General features: G+C 39.2%; 2 protein-coding genes across 2 annotated transcripts in view; one reads left to right on the plus strand and one right to left on the minus strand.

Annotated features, from left to right (window-relative positions):
- HIBCH (3-hydroxyisobutyryl-CoA hydrolase) overlaps positions 1-6,822 on the minus strand; it is a 63,939-nt gene extending 57,117 nt beyond the window's left edge. The window contains exon 1 of the mRNA XM_012776877.3: positions 6,571-6,822. Within this exon, the coding sequence (XP_012632331.1) occupies positions 6,571-6,578 (8 nt within the window). The 5' untranslated portion in view covers positions 6,579-6,822. The remainder of the gene's footprint in view (positions 1-6,570) is intronic.
- Positions 6,823-18,761: 11,939 nt separating this feature from the next.
- INPP1 (inositol polyphosphate-1-phosphatase) overlaps positions 18,762-25,613 on the plus strand; it is a 33,646-nt gene continuing 26,794 nt past the window's right edge. Inside the window, exon 1 of the mRNA XM_012776892.3 lies at positions 18,762-19,007. The gene's annotated coding sequence lies outside the window, so the exon portion shown is untranslated. The remainder of the gene's footprint in view (positions 19,008-25,613) is intronic.

Below are 25,613 nucleotides of genomic sequence, written 5' to 3' on the forward strand. Positions count from 1 at the left end.
CAGTTTGGCAGTTTCTTACAAAATTAAACATACTCTTATCATGTGATCCAGCAATACACTCTTTGGTATTTACCCAAATGAGCTGAACACTTACGTCCACAAGAACACCTGCACACGAATTTTATAGCTTTATTCTTAATTCCCAAAATGTGTAAGTAATCAAGATAATCTTCAATGGATAAAGGACAAACTAACTTTGATACAACCATACAATGGAATATTACCCAGCCATAAAAAGAAATGAGCAATCATGCCACAAAAAACATGGAGGAAACTTAAATGCATAGTACTAAGTGAAGAAGCCAATCTGAAAAGGCTACATACTATGTTATTTCAACTGTATGATACCCTGAAAAAGGCAAAATTATGAAATTATGAAAATTAAGAAATCAACAGAAATCAATAGAAAGATCAGTGGTTGCCATGGTTTGGGAGAGGAAGGGAGGGATGAATTAATGGAACACGGGAGATGTTTAGGACAATGAAACTAACTGGTATGATGCTGTAATGGTAGATACATGTCATCATATATTAATATTTGTCAAAACTTTCTGCCCAAATTTTCAGCTCAATTTTTGTGTAAACTTAAAACTACCCCCAAAAATAAAGTCTATTAATTAGCAAAAAATGGCTTGGTAAAGATGTAATAAGATAGTATTACCACTTGTAATCACATCTTAGATGACTGAATTTATAAAAGTAATCCAACTTGTCAGAATTTCCTTTTATATTATATTCAAATTGAATACTACTACAAAAAAGGGAGAAATCACTTATTTGTTTAAATCAGTTACACATCACACTGCTGGACAAGTTGTGACTGGAAAGAAAGTGGCTTCTGGCATGCTGCTATAGCTTGTTTCTTGTTCCAGGTACTGGTAATTTCAGGTATGTTTGGTTTGTGAAAATTCATCAAGTTGTATCTTTATGCTTTGGGCCCTTTTAAAAAAAAAAAGTTCCAAAAAAAGATATAGCTCTTGCCCTTGAGAAACTCACAATATAGTGACAGATGCATATAAAAATTCTGTAGTTAGAATATATTGAGATGCATGCTTCTTGTTTAAGAAGTTAAATTTAAGATCTATGCAAAAAGACCAAAATTAGAATCAGCAGCAGCAGCAGCCTGATAGGAACTGTGCACATGTGCAAATATACATGTGATGGAACTAATAAATTGCCAACTGGTTAATTTTTCAAGGATAAGATTACATGAGGAGTAAGATAGCCTAGCTGAGGCATAAAAAAAAAAAGTAATATGACCATTGTTACCACTTGTAATCACATCTTAGATGACTGAATTTATAAAAGTTTTTGTAATCCAACTTGTCAGAATTTACTTTCCTTTTATATTACATTCAAATTGAATACTACTACAAAAAAGGGAGAAATCACTTATTTGTTTAAATCAGTTACACTTCACACTCCTGGACAACAATAATTTGAATTTGCCTTACACCAAGTAAAGTATTCTTATCAAATCAGTGATTCTAAGACTGGTCTGCAGAAAAGAATCACCTGGGGATTCCTATAAAAATTCCAATGCCCACATCACACCTAAGACCAATTAAATCAAACTCTGGAAATAGGACACAAGCATATTTTGTTTGAAGTGCCCCTAAATGATCCCAAAGAGCAGAAGTTTTCAATAAAACCAATACTTAATAAAAATTAAACTGAAGTGACAGATCCTAGATTATTTAGGGGTATTTTCTAAAAAAAGTTTTCATACAGACTTTCAAAATTTGAAGTACACTTGCCCTAAAGCACCATTCCTAACATTTTTTTTGAACTTGACTCAATTTTGTCTTTTTTTGATATTATAACCATCAAAAAAATGTAAGAGCTGATTTCTTTAGATTCAGAATGACTTTGAATTTCTTAATAAGGCCAGTACCCAAATGTCAGTTCAAGGTTCAAGAGGGTGCTACCAGATAAGCAAGTCTTACGTAACAATTTAAGTGAGACGTGCACCATAGAGTCATCAGAGAAAGGCTGACCTAGCTTCAAGTCCCAGGTTTGTTTATGAGATAGAATCTTAAATGAAAGAAAAAAATAAAATAAAATCATATTTCACTCAGAGAAAGTAAATGTAAACCTAGCAAATGCAAAGGCAAAGCTTTATGCATGGCATTTATAGGTCACAAAACTCTGTGGACCAATACCACAAATATACATGTAAGTACAACTAGATTCCTTGCCAGATTCTATATAATCATACTGCTTCAATTTTTTCCAAATCACATTCAACTGTCATTTAAAATTTCATATTAACTTTTATAGCTCAAAATGTACTTGAGAATTTGGAGTCTCTAAGTAATTCTCAATTCATGGTCTTCTCTTTCCTTCCTATTGGCTCCAAAATTGCCACCTGGTGGAGAGAAAGAGGGTATGCACATCTCACTAACTTCTTTTTTTTTTTTTTTTTTTTATTTCGGCATATTATGGGGGTACAGATTTTAAGGTTTCAATAAATGCCCATTCCCCCCCTCCCCCCACAAGTCTGAGTCTCCAGCATGACCATGACCCAGATGGTGCACATCTCACTCATTATATATGTATATACCTGCCCCCCTCCCACCTCCCCCCTCCCACCTGCCCAATACCCTATTACTGCAGTACCTATGTGTCCACTTAGGTGCTGTTCAGTTAATACCAATTTGCTGGTGAGTATATGTGGTGCTTGTTTTTCCATTCTTGGGAAACTTCACTTAATAGTATGGGTTCCAGCTCTAACCAGGAAAATATAAGATGTGCTATGTCACCATTGTTTCTTAGAGCTGAATAGTACTCCATGGTATACATATACCACATTTTATTAATCCATTCTTGGATTGATGGGCACTTGGGCTGTTTCCACAGCCTTGTAATTATGAATTGTGCTGCTATAAACATTCGAGTGCAGGTGTCTTTTTTATAGAGTGTCATTGGATCGTTTGGATAGATGCCCAGCAATGGGATTGCTGGATCAAATGGTAGATTCACTTGTATCGCTTTAAGGTATCTCCATAGTGCTTTCCACAGAGGTTGAACTAGTTTGCAGTCCCACCAGCAGTGTAGTAGTGTTCCTCTCTCTCCCCACATCCACACCAGCATTTATTGTTCGGAGACTTTTTGATAAAGGCCATTCTCACTGGAGTTAAGTGATATCTCATTGTGGTTTTGATTTGCATTTCCCTGATGATTAGAGATGTTGAGCATCTTTTCATATGTTTGTTGGCCATTCTTCTGTCTTCTTTAGAAAAGTTTCTGTTCAAGTCCTTTGCCCACTTTTTAATAGGGTTATTTGATTTTTTCTTGCTGATTTTCGTGAGTTCTAAGTATATTCTAGTTATCAGTCCTTTATCGGATGCATAGGATGCAAAAATTTTCTCCCATTCTGTAAGTCATCTGTTTACTTTCATGACTATTTCTTTGGCTGTGCAGAAGCTTTGTAGTTTGATCATGTCCCATTTATTTATTTTTGTTGCTGCTGTGATTGCCTTTGGGGACTTCTTCATAAACTCTTTGTCTAGACCCTAAGGTATGAAACTATTAGAATTCTAGAGGAAAAAGTTGGAATCACTAATTTCTTAATTCACTTTAACAGGCTTATTTTCTTCAGGTGATGTCAATTTGGCAAGGTGTGGTCCCTGGACCAGCACCATCAGCACTCTCTGGCAACTTATTAGAAATATAAATTCTCTGCCCCACTCAAGACCTACTGAACAATAAACTGTAGGGGCTGGGCCCAGAAATCTATGTTTATAAGCCTTCTAGGTGATTATGATAAATACACTCTAAAATTTAAAAACAACTGTATTAAAAGGATGAGAACTTTATCATTTAGGAACTTACTGCAATTATCCAATAAAACAAACATGGATGCACAAAATTAAAAACTAAAAAAACTCTACATGAAACAGTTTAAGCAGAAAGATGATATAATGAATGTAATGCTTAATGAAGATTATTTACACTAGAAGCAGGCGAGGTTAGATGTGAATAGAGCAAGAATCAAGTCCAGGAGGCCAAGTAATTCAGGCATGAGCTGATGATGAACAGCAGCTGTGGAAACTGAAAGGAATGATTTATTGAGAGTTGTTATGAAGTTAAAAAGTCAATGGAAAAAGGAGAGAATTATGTCAAAAATGACTTCAATACAGATACAGGCTGCTGTCAAAAAAAAAAAAAAAAAAAATGACTTCAAGATTTCAATCCAGTAAAGCTAGGAGAATATAACTATTGAAAAGACTAGGAAGGCAGCTAGCCGGTTTGTAGGATGAAATATGATTATTTTGTAGTTTATACTGACATAAGCAGAAACATTCAACAACAAATATGAAGAGACTGGAGCTTGAAAGAAAAGTTTGGACTAAAGACATGTCAGGAAGTCACACGCCCATATAATAGAATCAGGGAGGCATAACAATCTCTCAGCTCCCTATAAGAAATAAATGAGAAAGCTGCAATTGAAAACTAACGGCCAGAAAGTTGCTGCCTAGATCTACAAATGTGTTTTCTAGTCAGCAGTATTTTAGAACTACAAACATTTAACAAATCAAGAGATTGCACCTAAAAATGCAGTTTTCCAGCTTTTCCAGCAAAAAAATGGTAGTTATGGAAACCCTGGGCTAAGAAGCAGCCTCCTCTAGACAGAGCACACTCTCCAGCTCACCAGTGCCCTACTAGTCCTCACAGCTGCCATCAAGCCAGCATCACTCAAAGCTTCCTTCCTGGCCTCTGCATTTGGGTTTGTGACTCCTAACACAGAAAAAACATAACAGAGCATCAAAGATTGAGCCTTTGATCAACTGAGAAACAGTAGAAGTAAAAGAGATAGAAGCAGCCAAACAGCAAGAACAATGTAGTTCAGCAGAGTAGAAAGCAGACAGAAAAGGAAATGGGTACCACTAACATCTTAGAGAACCACCTCTTTGAAGAGGCTTCGTGACCTTATCTAAATCTGGCTCTCATAACTGTACTTTTAAGAAACTTACTAAAGTTTCTTAAAAGCTTATCTTAAAACTTATCTTAGTTTCTTAACTAAATATTGCTTTAGTCTAAGTATTTATTTCATGTCTGCTCTCCTTTCAGACTCCAAAGTCCTTACATAAGGAACAGTAAGAACCCCAAGTAGCCCAGGATGGCTACAGGGTAATAGAAATGCTTACAGCAGTGCTTCCCAGTGGCTAGAACAGTAAGTACTGTTGTTGTATTCAGGAAGTACACTGAGTCCCAATATGTGAAATCCAGGCTGGTGAGATTGCCCTCAGTGTCAACCATGACCTGAGGCCTTTCTTCCTTGCAGAAACATACTCCGTGGCACCCTGTTCCCTTACACATCTGTGGGTTAGGCTGTCCTAGGCTAGATGATCTTGGTCTCTGCTTTCTTGGGTAACATCCACTCCAGGGATGGACCTGGAAAAGTAATCTCTGATCAAAGCCCCCAAAGTGGTCCTGGCCTCACCTACACAGTCTGCATCTTGAAATGTGGGGTGGAATAGAGCCATGCTGAACCGTGTAAATGACAGATTCTTTCTTCAGGTAACCTTGTTAACAAACATGTCTTTTCTATTAGTTTTTCAAATAATTTGGTATTTGCTGACAACAACAAAAAAGTAGCAAGCAATAATTACATGTAGCGATTTTCTTAGTATTTACCAAATCTAACCATGAGCTGGTGCAGGGACAACTAATTTTAAGGCATGTAAAAAGAAGAAAAGCAACTCTTCAATGTATAAAAATATTTATTGAGAATCACATCTGCGGAGACATTAGACAACCAGAGACAACTTTCCCATGAAACAGTAGCTACTCTTCTTAACTCAAATAAATACTTTCATCCCTTTGCAGGAAACCCCTACGGCAAACTCTAAGATGTGAAGAACCCAGAAATTTAAGTTGCCAAGGAAGTAAAGACAGTTCCCCCTAAGTGGGCACAGCTGCGACCTGGTAGTGCATAGTCACAGACAGTAGGCTTCAACACTAATGCAGCCTAATTTCCCAAGGTTGCTACCAGATTTCCTCGATTGAGCTCAAGATGCAGTAATACTTGAAAAGTTAAACAACGTTTTCAAACACGCTCCACCAACCCGCGTTAAATGTCTGAAACACTAGCCTGAAAGCCGCAGTCGCCTGTGTTAACGCTGGAGCGGTTCCATAAGGCTGAATGCACACCACGAGCGCGGCTGCAACAATTAGCAAGCACGTGTGTTTGTTAGCCGCACAAAACATGCCACACAATTGCTGTAAATTGAATCCCTGTGTGTCCCCAAACTGTACGTACCCAACTTTAAAGAAAGGAAAGAAACAGGGTCAAAAGGAAAGACAGTCGTGCGGGTCAAGGCTGAATAAGAGGACTCAGTGACAGAAAAAGAAGTTCTTGCTGCAAAGTAGATGCCAGAAACAGAAAAGGAGAAACAAGGAGCTTGGCCTGGGGGGCTTGGGGCGGGCCTAGGCTCCGGTTTGAGAGCTGAGCTTCCAAGGGCGACTCAAAACTTTGAGGCCAAGCAGTACCGACTCCCGACCCTTTTCCCACTTGGGCGAGTGCAGCTGAGGAGCCTGCCCTCGGCCGCTCGCTCGCTCGCTCACCTCGCCATGAGCCTCCACACCTCCCGCCGCGCCACCGCCACAACACTCCGGAGACGAAGCAGCAGAGCCGAGGCACCGGGACGGCTCCCCAGTCTCACGTCAGACTCGTCCACCGCTACTGGGCACAGATGACAAGTCCCCGAGCAGCTGAGGCGATGCACCTGGATCGCTACCAACTCACGACGGACCCGCCCACCGCCGCCGTACGCCGCCAGGCACCGATGACAAGTCCTCCAGTGGGCCAGAGCGGCCCCCAGCGGCCTTTTCCGCCGTGCGAAGCCTAGGGGCGGGGCTTAGACCGCAGCTTGAGGAAGTGGACTGAGGGCGGAGGAAGGGAGATGAGCCGGGAGGGGGGGCCCGGGGCGAAGGCGAATAGAGAGCTGAGGCAGGGCGGGAGGAGGGAGGAGAGGAGACCTGGGCTGATTAGCAGGAAGAGACATTGCCCTCTAGAGGGTACCTTGGGAAAAGCCAACCAGACTTGACCTGCTAGGCTTGACTTGCTACTTTGAGTAGCAGGGATTGATGTGAAAGACTTCTCTGGAATTTTAATAATTTTTTAATTAAAAATGTAAACTTAGTATTCTTTTCTTTCAGAATCAAACAGATGAAATACGGTTGATAACAGGATGTAGTTTATTCCTAAACCAGTATAGCAGTACTTATTTCATATTGGGATTGGGACATTTTCAGTTTTCTTGGGAAAAGCTGTAGATCCTCCATTCTTCCTCAATGACAGACAAGAATAGTCTGATTAAGAGATAATATGTCTTTAACAACTACTAAAAGTTACTGTTATCAGTAAAAGCATAATTACATTCGGAAAGTAGCTTACTCTTAAATGAAACCAAGATTTAACTCAACCACTAGGATCCAGCGCAAAGTTTAATGATGCTTTACTTCCAGATCTACCAAATATCTAGCAGCAAGCATTTCATCACCACTAAAGTATTGACACATTTATCAGAAAAAAGAAATTCAGTGAAGAATTTTGAGAGGGGAAAGTTAAAAGAGTTATTCTTAGCTCCTGGATATTTAAGGAAATACAGTTGGCCTTGGATCAAAAATTGTGTTCCTAACCTAGATTAAATATACCCAAATGTCCACTGAGCAGAGGACAAGCAATAGACATTACAGAAGGAACTCATGACCTGCAATTCAGTTATTGACCAGCTACAGGACATCATTTGACATCACCATCTGATATCATCCTCATGTCTCATTCATCGTGCACAAAAATGAATGGGTCATCTGACAGAGGTGGAAAAAGCATGGGCTTTCATGCTAGATGACTCAAGATTCAAATTTTCCTTGTCACCCTAGCTTCACGTGTGTGCAACCTGTGTCTCACAATGCCCCATGCTTAGAGGGGCCCTGCTCTTAGTTTAATGTTCTGCTGTTAATAATTTTGAACAAGGGACCCTGTATTTTCATTTTACAGTAGGCCCCAAAATTATATAATCAGTCATGCCCCAGCACACTAATAGTTTAGTGACCTTGGACAAATATGTAACTTTTCAGAATATCAGTTTTGTCATTTGAAAATGGGCATGCTAATGACCAAAGACTAGATATACTTATAAAAATCAATTGAAATATGAATGGAAATACATGCATAAATTACTTAGGCCCTCTCAGGCATTCAAGACCTGTCAGTTATACCACTATCTTCCACCAAGCCAGCTACCTGTTCCTAAATTCTCTATTTCTGCTAATGATGCCATCAGTTGTCTGGCCTCCAGCTATAGAAACCTTGGAGCTCTTTAAAAAAATTTTTCCCGGCCGGGTGTGGTGGCTCACGCCTGTAATCCTAGCACTGGGAGGCCGAGGCGGGCAGATTGCTCGAGGTCAGGAGTTCGAAACCAGCCTGAGCAAGAGTGAGACCTCTTCTCTACTATAAATAGAAAGAAATTAATTGGCCAACTAATACATATATAGAAAAAATTAGCTGGGCATGGTGGCACATGCCTGTAGTCCCAGCTACTTGGGAGGCTGAGGCAGGAGGATTGCTTGAGCCCAGGAGTTTGAGGTTGCTGTGAGCTAGGCTGACACCACAGCACTCACTCTAGCCTGGGCAACAAAGTGAGACTCTGTCTCAAAAAAAAAAAAAAAAAATTTTTTTCCCTTAACATTCTATTTTGAAGATTTTCAAACATATAGCAAAGTGATAAGCATTTCAAAGTGAACACCTATATACTCACCACTCAGATTCTACCTATATTAACATTTTATCTTGTTTTATCATCCATCTTTATCCTATGACTATCTTATTTTTTAAGTGAACTTCTAATTACAGGCATCAGTGTACTTCCCAAGTATTTCACATGCATATTAATATCTAGAGTTAAATATTTGTTTAAATATTTTTAGATGAAATTTACATGCAATGAAATGCATAAATCTTAAGTGTAGATTCAGTGAGTCTGACAAATGTATAGAACCACTGTGTAATCAAAACTCCTCTAAGATATAAACCATTGTCATCACTTCAGAAAGTTTACTCTCACCATTTTCCAGTCATTCTTTGCCTACCAGCCCTCAGAGGCAACTACAATACTGATTTTTTTCTTCCATATATTAGCTTTACATTTTCTAGAACTTCAAGTAAAATGGAATCATTCAGTATGTACTTCTTGTGTATAGTATCTTTCACTTAACAAAACGTCCATATGGTTGTATCTATCAGTAGTTTACTCCATTTATTGCTGAGTAGTATTCCATTGTATGAATAACCCCAGTTTGCTGATCCATCCTCTTCTTTTTGGATACTGGGGCTTTTCCCAGTTTGGGGCTATTATGAATAAAGAGGCTATATCCCTGGTAGTCTAGTAGTTAGGACTTGGCAGGGGGTAGGGTGGAGACAGGGAAAGAAGCTGCTACAAACATTCTTGTATAAATCTTTTATAGACATATGTTTTCTTTTCTCTTGGGTAAATACCTACAAGTAGAATTACTTGTTTATATGGTAGGACAGGGTAGGTCTATTTTTAGTTTTATATGAGACGGCCAGATCTTTTTCAAGTGTTCACAGCCTTTTAGACAAGAGTTCTGGTGGCAGACAAATCACAGAATGAGAAAATTTTTTTACAAATTTAATAAAGATCTTGTATCTAGAACATGTAAAGAATTATTACTATTAAAATAAACCAATCATTACAATTAAAATAAACCAATTTTAAAGTGGGCAATGGATTTGAATATACAGTTCTCAAAAAAAGATACACGAATGATCAATAATCATATGAAAAGACACTCAATATCATTAGCCATCAGGAAAGTACAAATCAAAACCACAATGAAATATGACTTAATACACACTAGGATGGCTGTAATCAAATAAGACAGATAAGCCAGGTGCAGTGGCTCAGGCCTGCAATCCCAGAACTTTGGGTGGCCAAGGTAGGAGGATTGCTTGAGCCCAGGAGTTTGAGACCAGCCTGAACAATACAGCAAGATCCCATCTCTACAGCAAATTTAAAAATTAGCCATGCATGGTGGTGCGCACCTGTAGTCCCAGCTACTCAGGAGGCTGAGGCAGGAGGATTGCTTGAGTCCAGGGGTTCAAGGTTCAAGGCTGCAATGAGCTATGATCAGGCCACTGCACTCTAGCCTGGATGACAGAGCAAGATCCTGTTAAAAAAATAAATTAAACTGACTGACTTTTGAGGCAAGAGAAACAGGGCTCTACCTTAGCTATTCAACCTTATTTACAAGTTAGCTGCTCTTATTCATGCCTTCCAAATCTCTCCTGGATGTCCCTGAGCACATAATATTGATTTTCCAGAACTGTGCCTTTGCTCATGCAATTCCTTTTACCAGGAAAGCCATTCTTCTTTTACCCTCTTTAAAAATGTCTTAATCCTGAAGGCTTATCTTCAGCCTTATCTTCTTGTAATCATCTTTTACTCTAACATATACTGAGCTTTACTGCCTGAATTCAAATTACAGTTCTCATCAGAACAGTAGTCCATTACTTACTTCTTGCCTAATTGTTTATTTAATGCTAATTTTCTCTCTCAGACAAATTGTACATTCCTGGAGGATAGGAATTGTATCTTATATTCTGTCTGAATCTTTCAAAAACCTAGCGATGGGGCGAGGTAAGCAGACTTGTGAATTTGATCTACTAATTACAAAGGAGATTTTGCACATAAATAACTCTGTTATATTTTAATCAGTGTATACCTGGCATTGGTGTAGAAAAATAAGGTTGTAAATTTATTTGTCAAAATGCAGGTGCTCCTTGAATTAAGTGCTCACAACATATGAGAGATTATTCAGAAGCCAGCACCAGGGGCTGAATGACAGAAAAGTGACTCCCTCCTACTTTCCATCCTTGGAAAGCAATGATTGGTAATCAAGGAATGGCCCTGGAGAGGCTGCCAAAAAACCCACCACTGTTGGGTTGAGACCCCTCAACACACTTGCCCTGCCCTGTCCCCTTCCCTCCAGAGCTACGCCACCAATCAAGGATGTCTGCCAATGCCAGGAACGAGTGAGTTATTTACTCCGACTCTCCCAATAGCCCACTTCTGGAAGAACCTCTGGGACCCTGCCTTATCCTCACTCTAGCCTGCTATGCAACCTGGCCAACTCTATCCTGCTTCCTTACTCATGGGGTAAGTAGGAAGTCTCAAGCCTCAGCCTTCTACCCCTTTCTTTCACATCTCTTGGAAAAGTGCTGAAACTCACTTGTTTCACATTTTCATTTGTGATTTTTCCAAAATTTTTCAAAGTATCCTTTTGTGTGAAGAGTGATTTTGATGCCAAAGTTCTTTGCCAAGCCAGGGCAAGGTCCCGACTTACAATGACCTCCTTGGTCTCCACCCCAAGGCTGTGAGCATGGTGGTCTCGGGTCACCCCTTTGGCCAAAGCCAACCGCAGGATACAAAGAATGAAGACTGTCTGCATAAAGTCCCTGATGTCTTCCCCAACAAGGAGAACAGGGTCATACAACTGGAGGCCAAGAAGAAGGGATTCACTCAACTATTATAGATAAGCAGTATAGAAAACAGACCTTGATTTGGTGACTGCAGACAGCAATTTAACATCTCAATTTACAATCCCAAAAGGGTATGGACACTTTCTCTTATATGTCACAAGATGGATGGGATGGGATTCTGTGGGGCCTGTGACCCAACAGCACTTCTCTTAAGGGATTTACCATTTCTTCCTTGTACTACAGGCATGGATGAGCAGCCTCACTGATCTCAAGGTTTTGGAGGTACCTGAGGTTAAGTAATGAAATCTCCTGGATTCTTTCCCTTCCCTCTTGCTTAGTATCCAAAACAAGTTAAATAAGCCTTTCTGCAAGGCTAATATTCAGTAAGTATGCATAAGTAGGGTCATATGATTGTTAAGACATTGAAATACTTCCAAACTGATTGGTAAATAGCCACCACCTACTGCCAGGCCCAAAGGAGTACTGCTGAAGAAACCAACCTGGCACCTGCCATCTGTCTCGCCACAGCTGTCTACACAAGACCCCATCCGATGTGTTCATAGTGGGCCCAGATCCTTTTGGGAGAGAGGGCACCCTGGTAGTACTGCTCGCATGCCAGAAGGCCTATGCTTGGTTTAATAATGTCAAATCATCTTTACTTAAAAATAGAGGAGAGAAGATCAAGATGGCAGATGAGAAACACCGCCAGAAGGAGTGTCTCTGCAGAAAAGACAGATTCTAGCAGAAATTAGAAAAAAGAAGCAAGAAGGCGAGCATACAGCAGACGAGGGCCAGAAGGAGGGGTATCTGAGACCCTGGGAGACTCCACGGGAGGAGGCTGCAGAGGAAAACTGGAAGCTGAGACCCCCGGAGCAGCCCGGAGACCAGCGGGAAGGGTAGGTGGATAAATCACCTTTCCCCTCCCCTGCATTTGGGACTGCTGGTGGGCTCCCCAGCGGGTGGAGAGACCTGCGGACACCAGTCCAGAGACGGCCACGGCCAGCTAGCGGTGAGCCTGTAGCGGACACGGCACCAGACTCCCAAATCCCTCGGGGCACCTCTGTGTGCACAGACCTAAGCCGCACGGCAGGCGCCATATTGCCTCCTTCTCCCCTCCGACGACCCTACCTGCGGCTACACAGAGAGACAATACAGCCACCAGCCGGAGGCACCTCCAGGGAACGGGACCTTCCCTTTGGGGACCCTACAGCTGACTAAGGGGAACTCAGACTGTGAGCGCCCTACCTGCCAGCTCTCCCAGGTGCTGCTGGCACGGTGTTCCCAGGAGAACGGTGCCGACTCAGAGGCTGAGAGACACAGACACAGCTTGGGCTCCCTGTGGGTGAATTGGGACCGGAAATCCTCTCCCTGGTGGGGATACAGTTTGAGCTCTGGGACCCAGAGGTCGGACCTGCAGACCAGATCCCGTGCACCGAGGTCTAGCATTCCCCGGGGCACAGAAGGGATATTTGTGAACAGCCCGCTGAGGTGTGTGTGCCTCCAGGGGCAGATCAGCGTCCTAGAGGGCAACCCTCCCACCAAAGGGAGGCTGTTTGCCCAGCCCAGGCAGCGTTTCTGCGCAGGGAACCTCCCTGCCAGCATCACAATCCGGGGAGGCCTGGTGGCATGTGGCCTGGCCTGCTGGCAGAGGCCCAGGAGTAGCTGCAGAGTTGGGGAGGGTGGAAAGAAGCGAGGCCTGCTCCAGACTTCGGGTCTCAGACAGCCCCACCCCCACAAGCAGACTTTCTGGCTGAGCGGGACCATTCCAGCCCTGCCCTGACAGCTTTTCCTGGAAACTGGAAGCAGAGAACAGAACTTTGACCCCTGTTAACTGCCTGAGGGCAGGCTTACCCAACCCAGCTCCGCCCAGAACAAGAGCTAATAACAGGACACAAAATCAACAGCATAGCCTGTTCCTCCAAGAAAATGCCACCTACTGACAGGGACGGCATCTTGCACAGCCTTTCCACGGCACCCACTGACTCAGTATACAGGGAGTGGTCCAATCTCACCTACAGACACCACCTAATGCCTCAGAAACTAAACAAGGTGTGTGAATACCGAAACAATAACCTAAAGGAAAGAAATAACAACTGATCAACATGGGAAGAAATCAGCGAAAGAACTCAGGAAATATGAAGAACCAAACAGAAAACACACCCCCAAAGAGGAGCACCAGCCCCCTAGAAACGGACACCAACCCAAATCAGGCAACCAAAATGACAGAAGAGGAATTTCGTATGTGGATCATAAGAACACTCACTGAGCTGCAACAACAACTCAATAATCAACACGAAGAAACCACAAAAAGCCTCCAGGATCTGGAAAAAGAAATGGACACAATGAAGAAAAGTTTAACCGAACTCCTGGAAATGAAGAATCAATTCAGGGAACTACAAAATGCAGTGGAAAGTCTCAAGAACAAGGTAGATCAAACAGAAGAAAGAATCTCAGAGATTGAAGATAACACCCTCCAACTAAATGAAACCATCACAGAGATAGAGCAGAGAAACAAGAGAAAAGAGCAAAGCCTACAAGAGCTGAGGGATTATGTGAAGACACCTAATGTGAGGGTCATAGGGCTACCAGAAGGGGAAGAGGACAACACCCAAGGGTTGGACAAGCTATTTGAAGATATAATAGAGGAAAATTTCCCAGGCCTTGCTCAAAATCTCAATATACAAGTTCAAGAAGCTCAGAGGACCCCTGGGAGATTCAATGCAAACAGGAAGACATCACAACATGCAGTCATCAGACTGACCAAAATATCAACTAAAGAGGCCCTTCTAAGAGCTGTAAGACAAAAGAAGCAAGTAACATACAAGGGAAAGCCAATTCGAATAACACCAGATTTCTCTAATGAGACTTTACAAGCAAGGAGAGACTGGGGCCCCATTCTCACTCTTCTGAAACAAAACAATGCCCATCCTAGAATATTTTTCCCTGCAAAACTAAGCTTCATATATGAAGGAGAAATAAAGACATTCTCAGACAAGCAAAGTCTCAGAGAATTCACCAAGACAAGACCAGCCCTACAAGAAGTACTCAAAACAGTGTTACGCACGGAACATCATAATAATAACCCACGAATATAAAAACAACCAAAACCCAAAGATATTAAAGGCCAAATATTACAATGGCTCAAGAGAGAAATCAAAGCAACAACATCCAACCCAACAGAATGAACAGTAATCTACCTTACCTATCAGTTCTCTCAATAAATGTGAATGGCTTAAACTCTCCACTCAAGAGATATAGGCTGGCTGAATGGATAAGAAAATACAGGCCAAGTATATGCTGTCTTCAGGAAACACATCTAACCTGCAAGGATGCATATAGACTAAAAGTAAAAAGGTGGAGATCAGTATTCCAAGCAAGTGAAAGCCAAAAGGCTGGTGTGGCAGTTCTAATTTCAGCCGATTTAGTTTTTAAACCAATAAAAGTAGTGAAAGACAAAGAGGGTCATTATATAATGGTGAAGGGCACACTTCAACAAGAAGAGATAACAATTTTAAATATATATGCACCCAACTTAGGTGCACCCAGATTCATAAAGCAAACTTTACTGGACCTAAGCAAATGGATTAATAGCAACTCCATAATCAACGGAGATTTCAACACCCCACTGATGGCACGAGACAGATCCTCCAAACAGAAAATTAATAAAGAAATAATGGACTTAAACAAAACTCTAGAACAATTGGGTCTGACTGACATTAACAGAACATTCTACCCAAAATCCACTGACTATACGTTCTTCTCATCAGCTCATGGGACATCTCTAAGATTGACCATATCCTAGGACACAAAGTAAACCTCAAGAAATTTTAAAAAAATAGAAATCATACCATGTATCTTCTCAGATCACAGTGGAATAAAAGTAAAAATCAACCATAACAGAAACTCACATTTCTACACAAAAACGTGGAAATTAAACAACCTCCTACTAAATGATTACTTCATAAATGAAGAAATCAAGATGGAAATAAAAAAATTCTATACTCTTACACTGCTGGTGGGACTGCAAACTAGTTCAACCTCTGTGGAAAGCAATATGGAGATACCTTAAAGCGATACAAGTGAATCTACCATTTGATCCAGCAATCCCATTGCTGGGCATCTATCCAAATGATCCAATGACACTCTACAAAAAAGACACCTGCACTTGAATGTTTATAGCAGCACAATTCATAATTTCAAGGCTGTGGAAACAGCCCAAGTGCCCATCAATCCAAGAATGGATTAATAAAATGTGCTATATGTATACCATGGAGTACTATTCAGCTCTAAGAAACAATGGTGACATAGCACATCTTATATTTTCCTGGTTAGAGCTGGAACCCATACTATTAAGTGAAGTTTCCCAAGAATGGAAAAACAAGCACCACATACACTCACCAGCAAAATGGTATTAACTGAACAGCACCTAAGTGGTCACATAGGTACTGCAGTAATAGGGTATTGGGCAGGGGGGAGGGGGGAGGCTATATACATATATAATGAGTGAGATGTGCACCATCTGGGAGAGTCATGCTGGAGACTCAGACTTGTAGGGAGAGGGGGGGAAATGGGCATTTATTGAAACCTTAAAATCTGTACCCCCATAATATGCCGAAATTAAAAAAAAAAATTAAATAAAAGCATGGGAAGACCAAAAAAAAAAAAAAGAAAGAAAGAAAGAAAGTAAGTCTAAGTATACAAAAAAAAAAAATATTCATATTATGTAAGTATAATCTTGAGGACCTTAGCTTAGCAATAAATATTTAAAATGACCACTGGAAAGGTCAGAAGTTTGAAACCAGCCTGAGCAAGAGTGAGACCCCGTCTCTACTATAAATAGAAAGAAATTAATTAGCCAACTAAAATATATAGAAAAAATTAGCCAGGCATAGTGGCACATGCCTGTAGTCCCAGTTACTCGGGAGACTGAGGCAGAAGGATTGCTTGAGCCCAGGAGTTTGAGGTTGCTGTGAACTAGGCTGATGCCAGGGCACTCTACCCCAGGCAAAGAGTGAGACTCTGTCTCAAAATAAATATATAAATAAAATAAAACAACCACTGAAATCTCCCCAAATGAATAAATGAGCAAATTGACCTGTCCTACCGAATTTAATAAGTCAATTTATAAATTCTATGATGTTAGCAAATCCCACAGGGAATTGTATAATCAAGATCCTCTGTAACAATTATGACTACTAAAGTCTTCTGGGTTTCCCTAGACTTATTCAAGTGTATTAAAACATAGCAATAATAATATGTAAGTAGTATAAATTTTTTTATAGTATGCATATACTTCCCTCTGATTAACATTAGATTCCTTAATATTTGATATTTCTTTTGGGGAGGAGAAAATAAAATCAAATGAATGTCAAAATGGTATGTTTTTCTACACTTACGGGAAAACTTTGAGTCCTTTTTAGAGTCTTTTGCATTGTTGTGGTATTTGGTTGGCTGACACTTTCTACTATTCTTAATACTGTATTTCCCTATGGAAGATAAAGAAAGAAGTAAGGAAAGGGAAAATAGTACATATTGATATTCTGTTTTCTGATATTCAGCCACTATGCTCAGAAAGTAGTTTTTGGCATTAGTTTAGCATTAGTTTCAAATTCCTTCTTTGAAACCACTGCTAAATTAGATAGAATTAGTTAAAATCCTATTAAACAAATCCTAAATTAAAAAAGAAAAATGACTCATCCCACAATGCTGGTGGTAAAACTAATTTAAATATATATAATTTCTGCCTATATTTAGGAGCAAAAGAGTCACTTAGGGCAAAAGGACAGTGGAATCAAGACAGCAATGTCTGATATATAGAAATGTCTGATATGTGTTTTTAAGATTCAAAGTGGATGAGCTAGGAAATAATTTGCAGCTGATGAAAGAGTTGTGGTAAATGGTAACATCAAAGATTTTTTTCCAAGTTTTGTTTTGACTTCAACAGTGACAACAAATTAGAAACAGCTGCTGCTGTACACTGATCTCCTCTGGACTCTGGAGTATGGTGAGATCACAGCCTCCATATTCAACCACAGACTAAGACTATCTAAGAGGATGGGGAAGGAGAGAGCAGGAGGGCAGTGGAGAAGTAAGTGGTGGCTGGGAATGAGCTTCCCTTTCCCCATATTGGTGTCAAGCCACAGTCTGCAACTTTCATTTAGCTCATCGGTGGTCACAGAAGCATCTAATGACTGCATGTGTTGTTATTTCCAAGACAATTTAACTGTATATATTGAGCAATACATTTAACTTTTATTCATGATCTGTTGAAAGAGTAAAAGAAGGAAAAAATGTGTATGGTGGGGATGTGTATGAAGAAAAAAACTACATGAAGTAAGTTCAAAAATCCCAGGAGTCAAGTCTATGTTCTTTCTAATTTTTCAATGTTTTCATTTATAACAGTTCATTTGATTAATCTAACTCTAGATTGATCACAATAAGCAAACATTTCAGTGTCAGCACATTCTATTAAAAGACTTGTGAAATGTATTTTGGATCAAATATTCAATGTGTGTATGTGTGAAGGCATTTTGAAAACTAAAATTCTTTTTAAATTGTGAGCCATTAGGAGTAATAGTATAGTCCCAACAAACTGTATGCACCCAAATGTGTTTAAAATGTCCTAACATTACCTAATAAGGTATCTTATATCACAGAAAAAAGTTATTTAACAAATAAAAAAGGGAATATAATCAACACATAAGAGATCTACTTTTTGTCTTTTCTTGCCTTTCCAGTCTCTTGTTGGCTTAAGTTTTTACCAGAATGATTTGATAACATGAGATGTGGAGGAGATAGAATGGGTGCGGTTTAGGAAAAGAATTTGATTCCGTGTATCGGACATTTTAAAGAAGCCTCTGAAAGCCCTATTTTTAATGCTTAAGAAATTAAAAAGGACTTTTAGTGTACTGTTCCCTGTGAAATTTATTGTATATTCATACTTGCCACAAGATATCAAAAGATAGATTACCAAAATGTTTACAGTTCTAAAAACAAAGCTAGGCAAACTTACTGCCATGGAAAACACACAAAAATGGGTAAGCAGTCAGGATGTAAGATTAAATATTCAAGATAACAAAGTATGCGATAAAACAATTTTACAAACTAAAGTGTATCAGGGAAGATTCAACACTAAGTTAATTTTAAAGTCTTCCATGGAAAGCTACAGTAAACAAGAAATTATCCAGGGAATTTTAAGAATTGAAGGAAATGACTCATTGATAGTATGCTCGCTCTAGAGGATAACCTTTGTACTAAACAGCAGAAACTCCACACCTAATCAGCAGAGACTGGGCTTGGCGATTTACTAAGGAATGTCCAGATGGAGCACAGGGAAAGGCAATCCAATATTCCTTCCCTGAATTTTTTACTCTCAGATTCTAGCCTTTAATTCCTTTGAGGTGGGGGAACTCAAATCCTAAGGATCTGTATACTTCAAGCCTTTTGCATTTAACATATTTTCACCTGAGAATTCAGTAACCAACACTTCTGTGGAAAGGTAAGTGAAAAAAGATAATTCCTATTTTTTGAAGTTTAACAAATATACACTGTGTGTGTGTGTGTGTGTGTGTGTAGAATATGACAGAATAAGGACTAAAAACTCAGGCCCAGTAACATTTTGACAGAGAGAAGCCTATATTCCCATGCATTGGTAAATGACTATCTGCTATGACTTGTTCTAGAAATTTATCATTTTATTTTGGTGTCTCCACTACTTGTAGCCCTCAATACCACATTCTACTCCTCCTAGTTATATAGTTTAGTAATCTTGCACTGTATGGTAAAAAGAAAAAAAAAGAAAGAAAGAAAAAACTCAAAGAGTTTTAAAGATTCTATTATAAATGTTAAGGATTCCTTCTCCAAATCTTTTTAAAATCATAGATATGCTTTGCTTTCATGACAGTTATTCAATCTTTTCTAAGGCAGGTATAAATGGTTTATATTAGTTAATGATTTAAAAGAACACAAAAATAACATTGTGCAATGTGGTGCTAGGAAGAGTTTATGACTTAGTCAATTCAAATCTGGTCCTTGTTGTGGGTCACCCACATTTTGTTAACTACCTATTAATAATATTCTATGGTCAAGTCATTTTTACATATGCCTGACAGAAGAGATATAGGTGGCAAATGCTGTAAAACATTATAATCTACTGAACTGTAGTCAAAACCAATTTCAAGTTTCCAGTATCTGATTTCAAGTTATGAGGTGGGCAGTAGCAAGCACACAATGTTGATCCATGTGACAATTGGTAACTTCATGCTAATTTGATTTGATTGATATGATTGAGTAAAGGCTATGATTGAGTCCAGAAAGGCTGAGACTGCTTTCTACTGACACTGTTATTATGGACCCTTATTCTAAAGGCCTTGGCTAATATGTCATTAAAAATCATATTTCAAAGGAATATTTAATAACATCACAAAATGTTCATATATGATGATTAAACAACAGTGTTCAAAAAATTATGTCTAGTACACTTGTAAAAATAATATATATACATACAGAGAAAATCAGAAAGTTACACCCCAAAATGGTACAGTTACAGCATATAGAGTAGGTTTTGTTTCTTTCTTTACACTTTTTCACATTTCTCAGTTTCCACAAACTCTTCTTCATAATGCACTGCTTTTATAACCACAAAAAAGTCACTTGAGGCCGGGCGCAGTGGCTCACGCCTGTAATCCTAGCACTCTGGGAGGCCGAGGCAGGCGGATTGCTCCAGGTCAGGAGTTCGAAACCAGCCTGAGCAAGAGTGAGACCCCGTCTCTACTATAAATAGAAAGAAATTAATTGGCCAACTAATATATATATAAAATTAGCCGGGCATGGTGGCACTTGCCTGTAGTCCCAGCAACTCAGGAGGTTGAGGCAGGAGGATCGCTTGAGCCCAAGAGACTGAGGTTGCTGTGAGCTAAGCTGATGCCAGGGCACTCACTCTAGCCTGGGCAACAAAGCGAGACTCTGTCTCAAAAAAAAAAAAAAAAAGTCACTTGAAAATAATAAATAGATTTCATCTGAAAGCATAAATACTAAGAATATTTTGAAAATAATATTTGAATTTGAGTAGGAAATTACCCTATTATTATTAAAATGTTATGCTCTTGTCAGAGTAATCCAAAGAAGGGTGAATGAAATAAAATAGCGGACCCAGAAATATGGCCAACTATGTGTAAGAACTTAATTCTTGATACATTAGCCATCACAGACTAGTGGAAAAGAAATGTTTGTTCAATAAAGGCTTAAATCTTAAAAATTAAATAGTAAAATAATTAGAGGAAATATAAATGAATACTGAGCTGATCTTTGGTTTAAAAATGGATTTTCTAGGTTTTTTTTTTAAAAAAAAAATCCATATATTCGACTACATAAAAATTTTAATTTTGTAAACAGTAAAAACTGTTACATAAAATTAGAAGGCAAACAAAGAAAAAGTATTTGCAACAAATGTGACAATAGGTTGTGACAAAGGGTTAATTCAATTGTTAATTTCATGAAACAAGATAAATAATAAGACTACAATTGCTAGTCTGTGCACTCCATGAAAGCACAGGCATACATATTGTTTGTGATTTCTGTCCATTAGCATGACCAGAACATCATACAAGGAATTACTATGTATTGTATGAATTGAGAAATGATCAAACATGAAGAGATGACTTAAAAAAAAGAAGGTAGCCAAGGAGAAAGGGAATCATAAATGGCTAAGAGTTGTGAGGAAATATTATTTCAGTAATAATAAAAATGCAATTTAAACTATGATGAGAAGTTAGGAGAGATTTTTTGGGGTTGTGTATATGGTGATAGATGTAGTAATGAGATGTGTAATGCGTATCTTGAAGGGCAATTGGTGAAATCATATTGTTGACCATGTAATTCTAGGAATTTAATCTAAAGAAATACAACAAACACTTCATATTTATGAAGGGTGTATCTTCTAGGTTCTTGGACTCTCCAAATCTGCCTTCTCAAACTGTGTTCTGAGGAGCCCTGGGGTTCTGCAGAGGTGTTCCGAAGTCTGCCTCAAAAATAGGAAGGTTTCCCCAACACTGCCTCAACCAGAGCAATGTGACTTTTATCTAATTTATATATTAGAATCCATCCATTTCACTTAAAGAATTTTTTCTTAAAGATTCCATTGAAAACATCAAAATTTGAACACTAATACACTGTAGTACATGTAATAGATAAAATAAAAATGCATGGCCGCATGTTACTTCTCGAAAACTACTGGAGAAGTGGAGGATAGTCAGAGTGTTACGTCCCCAAATGCTAGCCTTACAGTAGTATTAATAATTCAAATTCCTGCTTTGGGAAACGTGTAAATCACTCTATAATTACCTTGCAAATAGTCAAAATCTCAGATATAAAATCTGAGACTATCCAGGGCCCACTGCAATAAGGAATAAAAGATTTGTGCTCTCTGATGATCAACAGTGTTCCTTATTATATTAGTCTGTCATAACAGGAACCAATTTCCACTCAGATGTTCCAGCCAAAGAGATTTTACTGAAGGGACTATTTACAGAGATAGGGTTAGATTTAGGGTTAGGGTTGGATGAAAGACAAGAGACATGGAGGTACCCAGGCATTAGCATGGTGAGCCCTGAAGAAATAAGGGGAGGAAATCCCCTTAGCAGAGCCCTGTGAAAGCTGGCACAGTGGAGGGGGTGCTGTCCTGCAGGAGTCTTAGAGGGACAAAGCCATGTCAGAACGCTGCCAGAAGCAGAAAAATAGGTGAGAAGATATGCCCTAAACTTTCTCTTTTTCCACCTTCCAATCTACTGCCAGTGTCACCCATTGGTTGAAGCCAGCTGCCAAGAGATCCCAGTGGGAATAGTTTGTGAAAGTTCCACCTTCTGAGGCCCCGGGTTTAGCACAGAGGGGCAGAAGATGGATCTGACAGACAGCAAGTGGAGAATAGCCAGCATACTCACAATTGTGAAATATAGTAGTCCCCCTTATCTGAGAGGGACACATTCCAAGACCGCTAGTTGATGTCTGAAACCATGAGAGTACTGAACCCTATATCTACTGTTTTCCTATACATACACACCTATGATAAAGTGTAAGTTAGAAATTAGGCACACTAAGAGATTAACAGCAATAACTAAAAATAGAACAATTATAACAATACACTGAAATAAAAGTTATCGAGCACTGTGGCCATAACTTTTGCAGTTTAAGATATAAGAGCAAAAGTAGCAGGAATTTATTTTTCCTCCTTCACAATTTCATGGATAGAATTGTTCTTACTGTAGATTTTATCAACTTCAGCATAAGATTTTTTTTCTTTCCTTAAGTCAAGAACTTTTACATTTCACTTAGCGAAAGCACTTTATGGCTTCTCTTTGGTATATCCCAATTGCCAGCATCACTATATTTTCACTTTGGGGCCATTATTAAGTGAAATATGGGTCACTTGAACACAAGCACTGCCACAATCTCTCTGATGACCAAGATGGCTATTAGGTGACTAATGGATGAGGAGAATCTACAGTGTGGAAACGCTGGACAGACAGACGATTCACATCTCCAACTGAGACAGAGCAGGATGGCCCGAAATTTAAAACTTACGAATTGTTTATTTCTGGAATTTTTCATTTAATTTTTTTGGACCTTGGTTGACCAAGGGTATCTGAAACTGCAGAAAGTGAAACCACAGATAAGGGGGGATTAGTGTACCAGAACTCAGATGCCTATTAATAAAGGAAAGCTTAAACTAAATGATGGTATTAACTCTTTTACAATTAAGTATTAATAAATAATCATGCTCAGAAGACCATTGTGCAATCAGGGAGTATAGAACAAAGGGTGATCCATGTCACATGAAGGAGTGGATTCAGAGATTTTCTCAAATTGATAACTGAGGCACTTTGTTGTCCCCCAAGCAAAGTTTCTTATATTTTTACTTATAACAAAAACACTACACATTGGCCAGGTGCGGTGGCTCACTCCTGTAATCCTAGCATTCTGGGAGGCCAAGGTGGGAGGATCGCACAAGGTCAAGAGTTCAAAACCAGCCCGAGAGAGACCCTGTCTCCACTAAAAATAGAAAGAAATTAATTGACCAACTAAAAATATATACAAAAAATTAGCTGGGCATGGTGGGTGGTGCATGCCTGTAGTCCCAGCTACTTGGGAGGCTGAGGCAGCAGGATTGCTTGAGCCCAGGAGTTTGAGGTTGCTGTGAGCTAGGCTGACGCCATGGCACTCACTCTAGCCTGGGCAACAAAGTGAGACTCTGTCTCAAAAAACAAACAAACAAACAAAAAAACACTACACATTATAAGAAACATACGCACACACACAACAAAGAAACACAAAAATTTACAATTCTACCCTCTCTCCTAGACCACTATAAACATCTCCATATGTTTATTTCTTTCCAGATCTTTTTTTATGCATTTATACACATATGATTATGTTGTATTTGGGATCACACCACAGATATTCTTTTATAAACTGCATTTACTACTTAATAAACCATAAATACTACTTCACCCAATAGATACCATTCTGCAACATTTTAAACATTTTAAAACCTTTAAAAATGTATTTCCTTGTATCTGGTTGTAACTAATTTCTATTCTCAGACATTTAGCTTGGTTTCTCTTTTGGCCATTACCAAGCATACTGTGATGAACGTTCTTTCCATTATTCTTTGCACACATTATTGTCCTCCAATTTCAGGCCACTGACTGTTTTTCTAGCCTCAAGATAGCCCTCAAATCTAAGATTTTATGTTTTTTAGTTTTTTTTAAAAAAAATGCACACAAGAAAAGCAACAGAGGTATATATGGTCTTCCAAGTGCAAAGTATTTGCTGTCCGGCCTTTTATAGAAAATGTTGGTCAATCCCTGTTATTGAGTATTTCTGTATTATAAAAATTCCCAGAAATGTAATTTTGAGTCAAAGGGTGTGAACGTTTTTAAAGGTTTTACTACATTCTGCCAAATTGTCCTCCAGAGTCGTTAAGTCAATTTATGCCCCTCTCAGTAATGTAAGAGTTCAGTTCAGTAATGTATGAGTTTAGTTAAAAAAAATCTTTTAATCCTGCTCAAATTTAGTGCCTGAGAAAGGTTTTAACAGGATATATAGGTAATATGTTAGTCCTGAAGTCAGATTGCTGGGTTCAAATTTAGCCTCATCACGTCCTACATATTTGAGTAAATTACTTAACCTCTCTAAGTCTCAGTTTTCTTGTTTCTAAAATGGAGATAATGGTAATACATGCCACAGGGTTAATATAAGAATTAACCATAAAATCACATAAAGCACTTAGCATAGTGCCATGAGTTATTGTTACAGCAGCAAGAGAATGCTCCCCCAGGCAAAAAGCAATAACATGCATAAAGGTGCAAAGATATGAAACCCCTTTGTGTATTTAGGAAACTAGATGAGTGTGGTAAAATAGGGTGTAATGTGTGAGGGGCAGGGTTGACAGATGGGAGGGGGTGATGGGCCTTGAATGCCATGCCTAGGTGCTTGTCCTTGATATTACGATTGGGAGCCAATGAAGGCTTTTAAACACGCTAGAAACCCATTGAGATGTGTGATGTAGGATGATCTCTGTGGAAGCAAAGAGGAAAATGGACTAGATTCATATCCCCTGCTCCACCCTCCCTGCTGTGCCCTAGAGCCAAATTCTTTGACCTTCTAACTATGACTCTGGTGTTTCTTTCTTTCTTTTTTTCTTTCTTTCTTTTTCTTTTCTTTTCTTTTTTTTTTTTTTTGGTGTTTCTTTATTTCTAAATATCATGTTTCAACTATTTCTTGAGTTTGCCACCAGAGATACAATTATGAAAATAATTAATGCACCATAGCCCCTACAGATCCCTAAGAGGAGGAATGTGAGAAAGGAGGTAGCAGCAACCGGACTTGCTAGTGACTGAGTGAAATTGGGGAAGGGGGGGGGAGAGTTGTCTCAAGTTCGGAGAGGACAGGAGCAGGTTGGGAGCAGAAAGATGAGCTCCCTTTGAGAGATGTAAAGTTTTAAGCACCATTTTCTGGAGTGATACAAGTGGCCTATTTCCCCAGGGTCCTGTCTTGCTGATTCCTCACTGCTCTGAGGACCAAGTGTTTGACAGCTCAGTGAGGCTGT

This window comes from Microcebus murinus, chromosome 8 (genome assembly GCF_040939455.1).
Source record: "Microcebus murinus isolate Inina chromosome 8, M.murinus_Inina_mat1.0, whole genome shotgun sequence".
NCBI lineage: Eukaryota > Metazoa > Chordata > Mammalia > Primates > Cheirogaleidae > Microcebus > Microcebus murinus.